Below are 14,425 nucleotides of genomic sequence, written 5' to 3' on the forward strand. Positions count from 1 at the left end.
TCAAGCAGGATGTTATTATGTAAACTGCTCTATGTAGTTCCTGGTACAGAATAAGAGCTCAACAGACGGTATTAAATAATGACAGTAACAATAATTAGAAGTAGCGTCTGCGTTATTAGAAGGTTGTTTCAGTATAATGCTGTTAAGCCGGCTGAGAAAGGCCTACTATGACTCGCCCATCACTAGGCTGCATTGCTCAAGAGCCCTTCTAATCCCTTCTTCAGAGTGGGTTTTGTTTTGTTTTTATGCTTGGGTATATTTTCGTGCAGTTCCCTCAATTACTCTTTTATGCCCCCGCCCCATTTTAATCACTTTATTGTTTCTAGATTCTAAAGTAGTCCTTCAAAGAAACTCCTTATTTGTATACCCTATAATTTAGATATAAATCTGAGTCTACGTTGTGAAAGACAACATAGGTCATTGCTCCAAACTCTCTTCGGAAAGATCAAAAACATGAACGAACAATGCCAGAAATATTTGGCATATATAGACTTTTAAGTCTTAAGCAATTTCACCCTAAACATGTCAAAGTTAATGTTCAGGATTTATAACATAATTAACATATTGACTTGCAAATGCAGATACTAAAATAAAGAAACTTCTAAACCATGTCATTTTTTTTTTTCCAGTGGAACTTATTTTCGAGCAGGACTTGGAAAAAGTATTACAGGCATCAAAGTCTGATTGTTCAATTTCTGTTGAACCCAAAATTGGCACCAAAAGCTACTTAAATATTCATAATAAGTGCCTACCTTTCTAGCTAAATTATCATCAAAATTATGAATAAAAACAATATATTTAAAATGAAAACAAGGCTTCTATTAGCAACAACAGATTTCTAACATAACGTACAGTGATTGCAAGCCAAGTTTTAGATGTGATAAAAAATTAGAACATTGTTGTAATTAGTTCAGGGAGAACTCAGAAGTAAACTTACTTAATTTATTTGCATAAATTGCCATTCTGTTATCTTTAAAACCAAATGCAAATTGGCTCAGTCTGATATGATGATGGTTATTTGGCTCAAAAGTGCTTCAATTTGCAGAGCAATCTGGTGTCGGCTCTGCAGTGAGGCGATCCCAGGTAACATACAAATCCTGAATTATTCCAGAAATTAGTATGTTTAAAGCATCAATTTAAGTGCTAATTGCAGTAGTAATGAGAAAAAGCAGTACTACTGTGAGATTTGCATCTTCTACCCCATCAGTATGCCTGCAACGGCTGCTGACTGGCAGAGGATTTGGCTGCTAATTAAATAATTGTATGCATGGCAGTGCTCTTGCCTGATTCAATAGATGAAGATTAATCCTCAGATAAATATGTTTGGCTGGTGTTGAAATGTCTTAGCAATTTCTTTAAAAACAGCTCATGTTTTATATACGCATATGTGAGTGTGTGTGTATGTATGTATGTTTGTGTGTGTATATATATATGTACAAATATATACACATACAACAAATACATGTATATACATTGAAGATTGAAAATAATAATACCAGGTGCTGCAAAAGATTACAAATATATAAAAGTCAGATCTGACTTTGGGGAGCTTTGTGAAATAAAATTCCAACGAGTTGCTAATACTTAAAATATTATATTGGTAACTCATTTAAAGGTACAAGTGAAGAAACATATGAAGTCTTGCTTCATGTGGTAAATGTTACCTGTGTTGTCTCACGAAGTTAAATGCTTTACAGAAATGGTGTATTTGTGTCTTCACTCTGGCCAGTCTTAAGAGAACATCCAGTGGGTACAGCTTCTAGACTCGGTGACTGTTGGTTCTAGCAAGGGATAAGCCATCATTTGTACCTTGAAGCACAGGGTAGACCATTCTGTGGCTTGACTATTTCAAGATCTATTCCAAACGTAATTTCAGATTCACAAGACAAGTTATAGGATTGGAGTTGAATTGAAAATTTGCATTGGATTTACATTTTTTGAATTCCTAAGGGATAGTTTGATTCATCAGGGCTTCTTCATTTCAATTAGGTGGTATGCTCAACAGCAATAAAGTCTTAGCAAACAGGAAATCAAAGCCTATCAGGAAACCTGTAGTATATATTAAAGAAGTACAAGGAAAACCAAAATTAAAGCATTCATGTGCTTTTAAAAACTAACTTAGAAGGTAACAACAGATAAAACAGCCAATATATAGAGAAGTTTTCTTGACTGATAAGTGATATTTGCCACATATTTATAAATGTTAGAAAAAGATGACAATTAGTTATCTGAGGACATTAGGTTTATTTTTGTACATCTTTTCCATAGACTTAGGAATTCATTCATTTATTCATTCATTCAACAATGATAGGGTCTTCCCCGGTGGTCCAGTGGTAAAGAATCCACCTTCCATTGGAGGGGATCCCTGGTCGGGGAACTAGGATCCCACCTGCCCCAGGGCAACTAAGCCCACACACCACAGCTACTGAGCTCACGTGCCTCAACAAGAGAGAGAGAGAAAACCCGCAAGCCACAACTAGAGAGAAGCCGCGTGCGTCAGCGAAGATCCTATGTGCCACAACTAAGACCCGACGCAGCCAAAAAAATAAAGAAAATAAATTTTAAAAAAACAAAAAACAAAAAAAACTGGGCTTCCCTGGTGGAGCAGTGGTTGAGATTCCGCCTGCCGATGCAGGGGACACGGGTTCGTGCCCCGGTCCGGGAAGATCCCACATGCCGCGGAGCCCATGGCCGCTGAGCCTGCGCGTCCGGAGCACACGCAGCGGGAGAGGCCACACGCGTACCACAAAAAAAACCCAAACAAACAAACAAACAAAAACTGATAAGCACTTAACCATCTGCATTTTGATTTCTCACAAATATTTTCAATTAAAAGAGTAGGAATAAAATTGGTAAAATATTTTCTACTCCTTTAATATGTGTCATTTAAATTGGTATTCTCAATATGATAATGCCAAAAAAAATATTTCTTTCTAGAAAGAACCCTAGACTTAGAGGGTTCCTTATGATATATATACAAACATATAGAAATGTTTTCCTTTCAGAATAATTTGCACTATGAGCAAAAGAAAAACCCATTTTGTACAATAAATGATCAATGAATGACACTGACTGACATCAACAATTGCATCACAACATTTTTCAAGTTGCTTTTATATCCCCAAGTAATGCTCTCTGCCTTAGAAGTCACATAAATGCTATACTAAATGCTTCTCTAAAACTAACCAGTTCAACAACAGTTATTTTAAAACTTATTTTTTAGTGTAGTCAGTAGTCACTCAATGTCCAGAAGGGATTTACAAGAAAGGGGTCACAAGTTTAGGTAATGATTAATACTTCTTTAGGTGTTTTTAAAGGGACTTCACAAAGATTAAAAGCACACTATTTTTACACACAAATAAATGAGTACAAGAAAAACTAGGAAATCTGAACAAGAGCTGTGGCTTGTATCACTGGTATTAATATTGTACTTTAGTTTTGAAAAATGCTACCCTTGGGGGAAACTGGGGAAATGGTGCACAGGATCTCTCTGCTTTATTTCTTACAACTGCATTGAATCCAGAATTAATCGCAATACAAAGAGGTTGATTTTTTAAAAAGCTCACTGTTTCTTAGTTGCTCACTACACTTTGCATTAACCACTCCTTATCTTTTCTTTTTTTATTCAGGCATGGAGTTTCTTATCTCATTTGCCTGTGATAGATGTTGGCTTAAGTGTTAAAGGCTGGTGGGATGACTCAGCGGAAGGACACGATGAGCTCTCTATCACAACCGTGACTTCTGACAAACGCAACGACAACAGATGGGTCAGATTGCATGCTGATCAAGAGTATGTGCTTCAAGTCAGCTTGCAGAGAGTCAGCCTTGGGTTCCACAAGGTATAGTGTTTGGTTTCCATTCTCAAATGCTTCACACCAGATCCCAGCACGCACCAGCACACATGTCTTTTATATTACTAATGCGTCCGTGCCCTTCACCAATCCCGCTTCCTCAACTGGCCTTAAGCAGCAAGAGTCAGTCTTCTGCAGTTAGTCAGTTCTCCTCATGTGCCATTTTTCAACCCCAGAATACCCACGTGACATAATAATATAATGCCTAGAGTCCTGGTCTCAAAGTATGGTCTGCAGGCTCAGCAGAATTTTCTGGAGTACCTTTAAGAGTGCAGATTCTTTGGCCCTACACCAGGCCGCCTGCACCAGAAACTCAGGACTCTGAAGGGATCTCAAAATCTAGACTTCCGCCCAGCACCCCAAATGAAGAAGACGCTAGCTAGACTTTCCCGTGGCTCCCTTGCCACATCTGTCTGCTTCCCTCATTAGAATGCATATGAGGAAGCTTTGTCAACGTTCGTACAGGCCAAAAATGTGCAGTATTTTTATTTTAAATTACTGTGCTCTTTTCTGTTGCCTGTGACACCAAAAATAATTATTGGGCCCTCTAAGAATATTAGTGCACAGCATGTGGGCAGATTGTTTTTTAGCCCATAATAATCGAAATAAGAATTTGCCTTTTCGTTAGCTCAGTGGAGTCAGGGGCTTTTCCATATCTAGAACTAGCCCTCAGGAGTGAGGTTGTAGTTCATTAATACTGTCCCCTCTGTTTTCACACACGAGATGGTCAGTAACTTTCTGTTGGTACAATACCTTTTCAATACTGTGCCTTTAAGTCCCATCTCATTAGATTTCTAATTCTAAAAATCAGTCAGTGTATGAACTGATTGGCCTCTGGCATTTCAGAGGCTTTAATATGAGCATTTTTAGATGACAGTATATCCCAACTTACAAAAGAAAAGGCAGTAGTAATCATACCGAGAAAATCATGAGAAAAAAAACTAAGATTTTTTTTTTTATAGCTGCCGTGTGAGGCGTAAAATTCCCCATTTTACAGAATAATGGAACTTGGGGAGTATAGGAATTTGCCAAGGTCCTAGAGTCAGAAAATATGAGAGCAGGCTGGGAGCACAGCGTTCTCCGATTCAAGTCCCTGTTCTCTTTGCACCTACCATGTGCAGACACGCTGACAGAAGCGAGGCCTGTCACAAATAGCTAAACAATGTACCCCAGCCTCAGGGGGCTCACAGTCTCAACAAAGAGCTGCTCAAGCAGCTTATCATAGTGCCTGGATAAACAGTGTACTGAGGTGTATCTAAGGTACGTTGAGAGCGCTAATTAGAGAGAACTTTATTTTGAGACCTTTGCAAACATTTCTGACAATATTGTAGTATAAGGGTTTTTTTTTACTATAGTATTAGTCCTTAAACATTAGCTTTAACTGTGCTAGAGAAACTCTAAAATTTTGTTTCTAAGTGCTGTAAAAATACATTGCTCTCTGACCTCTCTTTTTAAAATGCCTTAAATGAAACAACTCTCTCTGGAATATTGAGTGAAGTCTGATTAAGAGCATGTCATTATTAGTACATTTTACACCATAAATAGTTGTCTTAAGGAATCTCTAGAATAATCTTGGATTTTGTAAAAAATCAATCTAAAATAAAGACGTCAAGTGTTGTCATTATGGTGATAGTTAATCTTGTATGATGGTGACTAATATATTTTATAAATTGTTTGGCTTACAATTTCCCATTCCTCAGAGAAAGGACTTTTTAATATCACCGTATGAGAATATGTGCTTTTTCATGTGAGCTTTATTCTTGGGTGATGGGGGAAGATGTTTATGTGACAGAGTGCTTATTATCCTAAGATCCAGAGTCTAGCCTGGATTGATTTTTTCCCCCAGTATCAATTTCTTGCAAATAAGATTTTGAAAGACTTGGTTGATATGTTTGTATCTCAGTGTGTTCATCTGCAAGTGGGGAATTAATTTCATTTGTAAGAATGGTGTGAGAAAGATTCGAGGGCTTTCTGTTCTCACGGAGCCACAAAGTAGTGTGGCTAGAGTGTGCTTCGAGAATCTTGAAGAAAGGTAGATGATAGCATATCAAACACACCAAACCAGATACTTAGATTTATGGCCTCCAAGAAAGACAGCGTGGCCTTTTAAGCACAGCCAAGTGGTATAGAAAATCTAGCCATTAGTAATGCTTTATCTTTCCTTTTTTTTTTCTGGTTTACAGGGAAAGCAAGACAGCCATGCAGTCACCCCTCGATTTCCCAAATCAAAAGATGAAGGATGGTTTTTGATATTAGGAGAAGTGGATAAGAGAGAACTTATTGCTCTGAAAAGAGTGGGATATGTCCGAAATCATCATGTTGTCTCCATCTCTTTTTATACTCCTGAAGTACCTGGAAGGTAAGCAGAGTCTTACCCCACCAGAGTTCCGAAAGAATTAACCGCAACGGTGATGAGAACGGTAGTTTTACCTTTTCGTTCCTTTTTCATATTCTAGGTATATCTACACACTGTATTTCATGAGCGACTGCTACCTTGGCCTGGACCAGCAGTACGACATCCACCTCCACGTCACGCCGGCCAGTGTTTCCGCACAGGCCGACGAGATCTCCGATGCCCTGACGGACCTCAAAGTGAAGTAACCCGACCCGAACAATCCATTTGAAAGAAGTGGTTGAGAAGCCTGACTGTTCAGTCATCTGGACAGTCGAATTACTTGACGTTTGCCTTGGGGGAATCAACTTCCAACCTCAAGGCACTGCGGAAACTGGCGGTGGCTGCAGCTCTGACTCGAGCAATGCAGAGTCAGCTGCGGGGGCCTTTTAACAAATGTTGCCTTTTATAACGTTGTCTCCATGGGTCTCTTGATGTGTAAAATGACGACGCCCATAGGAGAATCTTTCAATTTGTGTATATTGAGATGATACCTAGGAATTATCAAATCTTACTTTTCACAGTGTACTGTTTACAAGAACATCAGCTTCTCTTTTTTTAAGGAAAACTAACTGCACAGGGGCGTGACAATGTTAAGATTTGTTATAACAGATTTCTAACCCTGCAGCATAAAATATATAAGATAAATCTGTACAGTGACACACTGTGTTTTGTTCACAAAATTTATACTTTGATCACATATGGAAGTAATTTCAAGAATTTCTTATTGTCACAAATGTTAATAATATATGATGTAAAATTACATTACAGAGCCCAATGATGATTTAAAAGAAAACAGAATATACTGATCTTAGAAAATGTAGATACTGTAACTGGTAGAAATAAAATATTTAGAGTGCCACTTCAACACAGCCTGACTCACTTATTCCCTCTGCCTCCTTTCCATTATAGCCCCTCTTACTCTTCTGTTCTTTTTTTCTTTTCCTTCTCTGTCCAGACTTCACTTCCATTCTCTTAATACTTACTTACACAAGGAGAGAAGTATAGTCTAATTCATACAGGCCACGTAGTACAAGTCTTTGTCTCTGTGCTCTTCAGGGCGGGCCTGAGGCAAACCTAGAAAATTTTCAGCCCCTACAGGTAGGTTTTCACTTGTGATACAGGAAATTTCCCTATGTCCAAACAATTTCCATCTTGAAAAATACTTTTTTTTCCAAATAAAACGTTGTTGGATTCCATATCCATATAACATACATTTTCTAGTGAAATGAAATTCTGTTCTTGGCAAAGAAATTTCAGTTATTCCTGGTCCTGTGATCAATTACTTCAAAATACTTTCCAATGTAACCACCGCAAGTACTGGAATTTAAAACTTTTTCTGAAACTGGAACATATTGCTTGTGTGTACCTCCTTTTCCATACCAAAGAAAAAGGTGGGAGAAGGAGGAATAAAAGTAGGATGGGGAGAACCAGGCGTTCACTTCCCAAAATTAAATCTAAATAACTAATGTGAACGCACCGAGTGCAGTGGGCATGAGGTGTCCAAAGGGCTATAGTCTCAGAAGTTTACTTCATACAAAGAGGTCTTTCTGCCTTTCCTTTGGCAGTTTATCTCCTAATCGCAATTCATACCTAAGCACTGTTAGGGTGAAATTAAAAGAAAATGAAGATGATATATAGACAAACAATTACCAGTCCATACAGGAACCTGGAGAGAAACAACTCATGGTCTTCGTGTTTATCAGCATCGTTCTTTTTTTTTTTTTTTAAAAAAGCAGGCAACTTTGGGGAGGTGGGAGAGATCTACTTCACTGGACATGCAGCAGAGGACATAGAAGCAATAAGAAAGAATTTCTGTTATATCCGTTGAGAGAAAAAAGCATGACTAATTAAAATTAATTTTAAAATTGAAAGTGATTAGTTCACAATAAGCTGCAGAAGACACTCGTAAGGCAAGGTGTGCTTGGATGGAAAAGTTCATCTTATTCCGATGAGTAACCAATGCTGTTTGTCTACGATGTTATCCTCACTCATTACCTGGCCAAAATTTTAGTGTTAAGTGTGCACTGTAATATAGGGCATGTGCCAACACAGATCAATTCCGTATTTCATTTTTAATTCCATATTCCATTTCATAGTCCCCTGGATTTTATCAACTCCAAATAATGGAAGTCCCAGTCAGATATTCATTCTAGGCATGATGTGGAGGTACTCTGATATCCACACGAATCAGAAACATGTCCTTCCTCTTAGACAAGGTGGCCTGGTGACGAAAAGAAGATGTAGATAACTATAACAAAAGGAAGTCATTGCAGCAATGAAATATTTGGAAAAATCATGAAGGGACATTTAGGCTGAGTTTTGAAGATGGTTATGAGGATGATCAGAGATGAAAGAAGAGCCTTTCGGGTAGAACAGCATTAACAAAGGTTCTGAGATAACCCAGTGTGTCCAGTTGGTCTGCATTTTCAGAGACATGAAAGGGACTGAACAGACAAGAAGGATGGAAAGGTATGTAAATTCTTACCTTGAATTACAGGGTAAGAACTGCAAATCTTAAGTGAATGCAGTGGAATTCCTTGGGAAGACACCAGAGAAGATGAGAAGGAATTCTGAGATTAGAACAGAGAACCAGTGGAGATGGAAGGGTATGCAACCATGCCTGTGGTGGGGAACAGGTAATAAATGCCAACAAGATTGAGTCTCTCCCTTGGATTTTGACGTTCCCTTCTAGTGAAGTAATCCAGTAGCCTTAGAAAACTACACATACTTCCCAAACACACACTTCACAATTTCCTCCAGTTGCTCAGAGGAAAGACCTTGAAGTCATCCTTGACTCCCGTTTCCCCGCCAGCCACAGTGGTCACCGTGCTGCTTGGTGAACATCCCATGGCCCTCGGCTTGTGCTTCTCCATCAGCCTGGCTTTTTCTCCAGACGCCCACAGGTCTAGCCATCTTAGTTTAAATGTCAACCCACCCAAGCTCACCTATCCCCCCATCCCCCTTTCCTGTATTTTCTCCATTGTTCTTATCACCACTATAAAAATATTCATTTATGGAATTCACTAGCAGTCCAATAGTTAGGACACGGCATTTTCACTGCCATGGCCCGGGTTCGATCCCTGGTCAGGGAACTGAGATCCCGTTAAGCCGCAAAGCGCAGCCAGAAAATACATATATACACTGGTTTATTATTAGTCTCTCCTAACTAAGCTTCCTGATTAAGCTTCAGGAAGGGTTTTTTCTCACTTGTGTTCAGGGCTACATAACCAAGACCTACAACATAGCCTGGCACATGGTAGCTGCTTGATAAAGCCTTGCGGAATGACTGAACACAGAGACACCCATGGATTCTAAAATACCACACACCTACTTCAGTTGACACCTCCTCTTCTGGAGGTGGCGTCTACTCTCAGACTCACCAAGAGCAAGTACTTGCCTGGTCCTCATGTCACCTGTCAACAGAGGAGAGGTATACTTAAGCTAATTGGTAGCTTTATGATGACGATGACTATGGAATATTTTTATATAGCAGTGGATCTTGGGTATTACAGGTATTTTAAAACTTCAAATTATCGTAAAACCTTTTTAGCCTGAAGTTTTAGTTCTCTCACCAGACCCCTTTCTTTCCTCCATCACTGCTATTAACTATTCACAGTGAAAGGATCCCCAAACAGGAACTCCATACATTTAAAGAATACGAACTGATAACTTCTCTCTTTCAGAAATAATTCCAAATGAGTAGGCAAACATTATTTCATGAACTAGCTTCTTACAAAAAAAACCTCAATTAAGTTTTAAATCTTTCAATGGAGTATTACCAAAATAGAACTTGGCTTCAAAGATATATATTGAGCCTCTAGATTAGCTTTCTTTCTCTGCTTTCAGAAATCTAATTTCTAAATCTAAGAGACACAAGAAGATAAAATATTTGAATTTAATGAGTTCTAATTATAGTATTTTAAGATCCTCAAAAATGCTCAGAATGGTAGCTGATTCCAGCTTGTCCCGAAAGCCTGTTGTTTTGGTAATGGAGGATGGCGACAGAGACTTCTGGAAAGAGTTATTTCCACAGTTTCAAGCTCAGTTCTTTCACTTTTTCTTGTGGAGCATTCCATCCTATTTCTGAAAAATAAAGTTCTTCAAATTTGAGGACTTTAAATGAGATTTCAAAGATTCTTCCTTGCACCTTCTTCCCAAGTCTTTTTTTTTTTTTTTTTTGGTGGAATATATATATTTTGGTAAAAAGTAAAGCATCAACACTTATTATCTTTATACATTGCAGAATGTCTCCCCCACTCACCCCCCTCTTCCTGAACCTCTTCCCCCTTTTTTTTTAACATCTTTATTAGAGTATAATTGCTTTACAATGGTGTGTCAGTTTCTGCTTTATAACAAAGTGAATCAGTTATACATATACATATATCCCCATATCTTTTCCCTCTTGCATCTCCCTCCCACCCTCCCTATCCCACCCCTCCAGGAGGTCACAAAGCACCGAGCTGATCTCCCTGTGCTATGGGGCTGCTTCCTACTAGCTATCTACCTTACATTTGGTAGTGTATATATGTCCGTGCCACTCTCTCCCTTTGTCCCAGCTTACCCTTCCCCCTCCCCGTATCCTCAAGTCCCTTCTCTAGTAGGTCTGCATCTTTATTCCCGTCTTGCCCCTAGGTTGTTCTGACCATTTTTTTTTTTTTTAGATTCCATATATGTCTTAGCATATGGTATTTGTTTTTCTCTTTCTGACTTAGTTCACTCTGTATGACAGTCTCTAGGTCCATCCACCTCACTACAAATAACTCAGTTTCCTTCCTTTTTATGGCTGAGTAATATTCCATTGTATATATGTGCCACGTCTTCTTTATCCATTCATCTGTTGATGGACACTTAGGTTGCTTCCATGTCCTGGCTATTGTAAATAGAGCTGCAATGAACATTTTGGTACATGACTCTTTTTGAATTATGGTTTTCTCAGGGTATATGCCCAGTATTGGGATTGCTGGGTCATATGGTAGTTCTATTTTTAGTTTTTGAAAGAACCTCCATACTGTTCTCCATAGTCGCTGTATCAATTTACATTCCCACCAACAGTGCAAGAGTGTTCCCTTTTCTCTACACCCTCTCCAGCATTTACTGTTTGTAGATTTTTTGATGATGGCCATTCTGACTGGTGTGAGATGATATCTCATTGTAGTTTTGATTTGCATTTCTCTAATGATTAATGATGTTGAGCATTCTTTCATGTATTTGTTGGCAATCTGTATATCTTCTTTGGAGAAATGTCTATTTAGGTCTTCTGCCCATTTTTGGATTGGGTTTTTTGTTTTTTTGATATTGAGCTGCATGAGTTGCTTTCCCAAGTCTTTTGCATGCCAATTTGAGAAAGATCTTGGGGTGCTAGTCAGATGTTGAGTCTAGTCCCACCCAAGGTCAAGCTTTGGGCCCTGACAGCCACATCTGAATAGATGCTTAAATTTTTATTGTTACTCTTCAACTGGCCTGCAATTCAGAGAATATTTTTTAAATGCACTTGATTGAATTTTCACGGGTAATACTGTGTCTCTAATATTAAGCAGTTCCTTATGGAGACTTCCTAGAGAACATAATAGACTGTAAATCAATCCACGTTTGGTTAAGAAGAATTAGAGCACCTCCTTCTAATTAAAAGTTCTTTGAATCCCCAAACCCATGTTTCCTTACTTATTAAGTTTATTATTTGTCTGTTCTTGATCTTATTTGCACTTGTTAAATAAATCCCATAGATGCCATGCTCGTCCACTGAAAGCAAGTATAATCAACTTGAATGACTGTACCCTTTGATTCCAGTTATATTGGAAGCAGTTTTTAATGATTTGAAGATCACAGGGCTGATCTAAGATGAATTTTATTTCTGAACTTTCATCCAAGCACAGCTGGCTCTTGATATCAAAATACTTCACCTTGCAGGGTGTGGATTGCTCTCGCCAGTTCAGGAGCTCCCTACAGCCAACGGCCCATTTTCCCAAATAGCCTTGAAGGTGCCAACATTTCAGAGGAGAATGGAGCTTCTGAAATAACCAAATAATTCCTGCAAGTGAGATGGCTAGTAACACTGAATAATGCTGACTGCCATGAAAGTGAAACACCAAAGACAATTAGAAAAGGGAGGTTCTGCAGAAGTTTTTCATGGCAATACATCGGAATTGGTGCACATTCTCTAAAAGTAACCGTCCACAGGGGAAAAGTTCATTTGGATGTGTCAGTTCTAAGCAAGTGGACCAGCAAAACATAAAATCGACTTAAATTACAGAAGGGAAAGTTTGAATTGGAACAACAACAACAAAACTTCACAGCGCGTTTATGAAATAATGCATAGCCGGGCTACCAACGGAGACCTTCATTAACCAAACATCTGCTTCAACATCATAGCTGTCTCTCCACCCAACTCCACACTAGAGACGGGTCACTGCATACTTCAAGTATCTGAAATTGAATCCACATGAAAATGTCTGATAGTCATTCTGACAAAGAATGCCAATATCTTCAACTGAGCTTTCAAATAAGCTTGTCTAATTACAATACAGAAATGGCCTAATTGTGGGCAGTATACCAGGAATGTGCATCTTTACCTATGTTACTTAGCTGGGTATCATCAGAAAATATGCTCTATTTCCTATCACAACACAGTTTTACTAGAGATCTGGAAGGAATAGATATGGGTTAGAAAGAAAACTGCATTTGCTGTATCAAGAGAAGCAGTTTGGGTTTGGGGGTTTTTGTTGTTATTTTCCTTTCATTACCTCTTACCCCTGTATTGTATTTGGTGATCAACCCCATATTGGAAGATTTTAGGACAATATATCTGATCAGCTCTCTTCTGTTCCCATTTCCTCACCTACAGAACAGTGGTAGTACCTGCCCGTGCTTCCTCTCAGAGTACCTGGCTCCATCATAAGAAAGGCAGCCATCTTCATCACTGTGGCACAGCAAGTGTTTTACCAATTTTGTTGAACTAATCATTTATGTGAAAATGCTTAGAAAATGATAAGGCACTATAAAGAGGAACTGAGATGTAAATGAAAGTCTAAGGTGATAAATTATAAATCACCTCGTCTGCAGGATTGATTTTATATGTCAACGAACAATAGGCTAAGAGCCCACCTCATCATTGCTACTCCCACCAGAAACAATAAAATCTTTATGCCCAGAGAGGGACGTGCTTGTGCTCCATTCCTTTGTGCTACAGTATTTCCACCTCTCCAAACGCAAATGCATGCACACTTTCAGTTGTAGCTCAGCACGCATAGGGGAATGGGGATTACTTCAGTGGAACTTTTCTGAGGATGCTTCCTGGGAACATGTTTTGACAGACAGTGAAGGGGAGACAGAAGCCTCAGGCAGTGGAGGAGAAGTCTGACTGCCTCATTTCTGCCCCTTCTAGCTTCTGAGGACAAACTTCACCACTTCACAACCTTGCCAGGGTCATTTCTGATGTCCAAATTAGCAGAAACAGGGACCATTCTGGAAGCAGAACAGCTTTTGAGAGCAAGAGCTGTGGGCACCTCACACTTTGACCAAGAGTTTGGGTTGTAAGACATATTGCACCCAGAGTGATATGATATTTTCAAGTAAGTTCTAAAATTTCCTTAAGAGCATTTATGTACTTTCCTTAATATTGCAAGCAATACCCACTCTGTCCAATTTCCCTGGGAGTTGCGTTGCTCCCATGCTTGTATAAGCACGAAAATCAATTTAAGTATATTCAGTAAAAACCTAAACCCTTTCCTTTTAAAAGCAAATATTTGCTTTTTCTTTCAGAAGTAACTATTTTTATACCATTTTGTCCAACTTCTGAAACCTAACTCTAGCCAAAAAATAAGGAGGAGAAAAATGCAGCTGGCTTCTAAGATAGTATATTAGAAGCAGTGAGTATCATACAGACATCTCAATAAAACCTCAGTCTTATTTTCTGATACTTTAGAAAATGCATTTCTCTAAAAACACATTACCCTTCAAGTGGCCTTTGGAGAAACTGAAACATTGAAGAAATCCTTGGATTGCAGTAAAGAACATTCTCCATGGACTATTCTAATCAATTATAGAAACATAAATGTACCCAGATCATATAATAAACCAGTGATGATCCTGGCTTCTGTCCTTCTTATAAAATGCTGCAACTCACAAACATCGGTCCTGCTACTAGTTGCAGCTCTCCAGCCCAAAAAGATTTACTCTCAAC

The 14,425-nt window shown here is 38.7% G+C and overlaps 1 protein-coding gene across 2 annotated transcripts in view; it reads left to right on the forward strand.

Moving 5' to 3' along the window:
* Nucleotides 1-7,457, forward strand: part of ASCC3 (activating signal cointegrator 1 complex subunit 3) — a 334,732-nt gene extending 327,275 nt beyond the window's left edge. For both annotated transcript variants that reach the window (XM_027089725.1, XM_027089740.1), the window contains 3 exons: nt 3,630-3,839; nt 6,035-6,210; nt 6,308-7,457. In XM_027089725.1, coding sequence (XP_026945526.1) covers nt 3,630-3,839; nt 6,035-6,210; nt 6,308-6,452 — 531 coding nt within the window. In that variant the 3' untranslated portion in view covers nt 6,453-7,457. The remainder of the gene's footprint in view (nt 1-3,629; nt 3,840-6,034; nt 6,211-6,307) is intronic.
* The last annotated feature ends 6,968 nt before the right edge of the window (nt 7,458-14,425 follow it).

Source organism: Aethalodelphis obliquidens, unplaced genomic scaffold (assembly GCF_003676395.1).
Source record: "Aethalodelphis obliquidens isolate GAN/ISIS:26980383/991018 unplaced genomic scaffold, ASM367639v1 scaffold3, whole genome shotgun sequence".
NCBI classification, from domain to species: domain Eukaryota; kingdom Metazoa; phylum Chordata; class Mammalia; order Artiodactyla; family Delphinidae; genus Aethalodelphis; species Aethalodelphis obliquidens.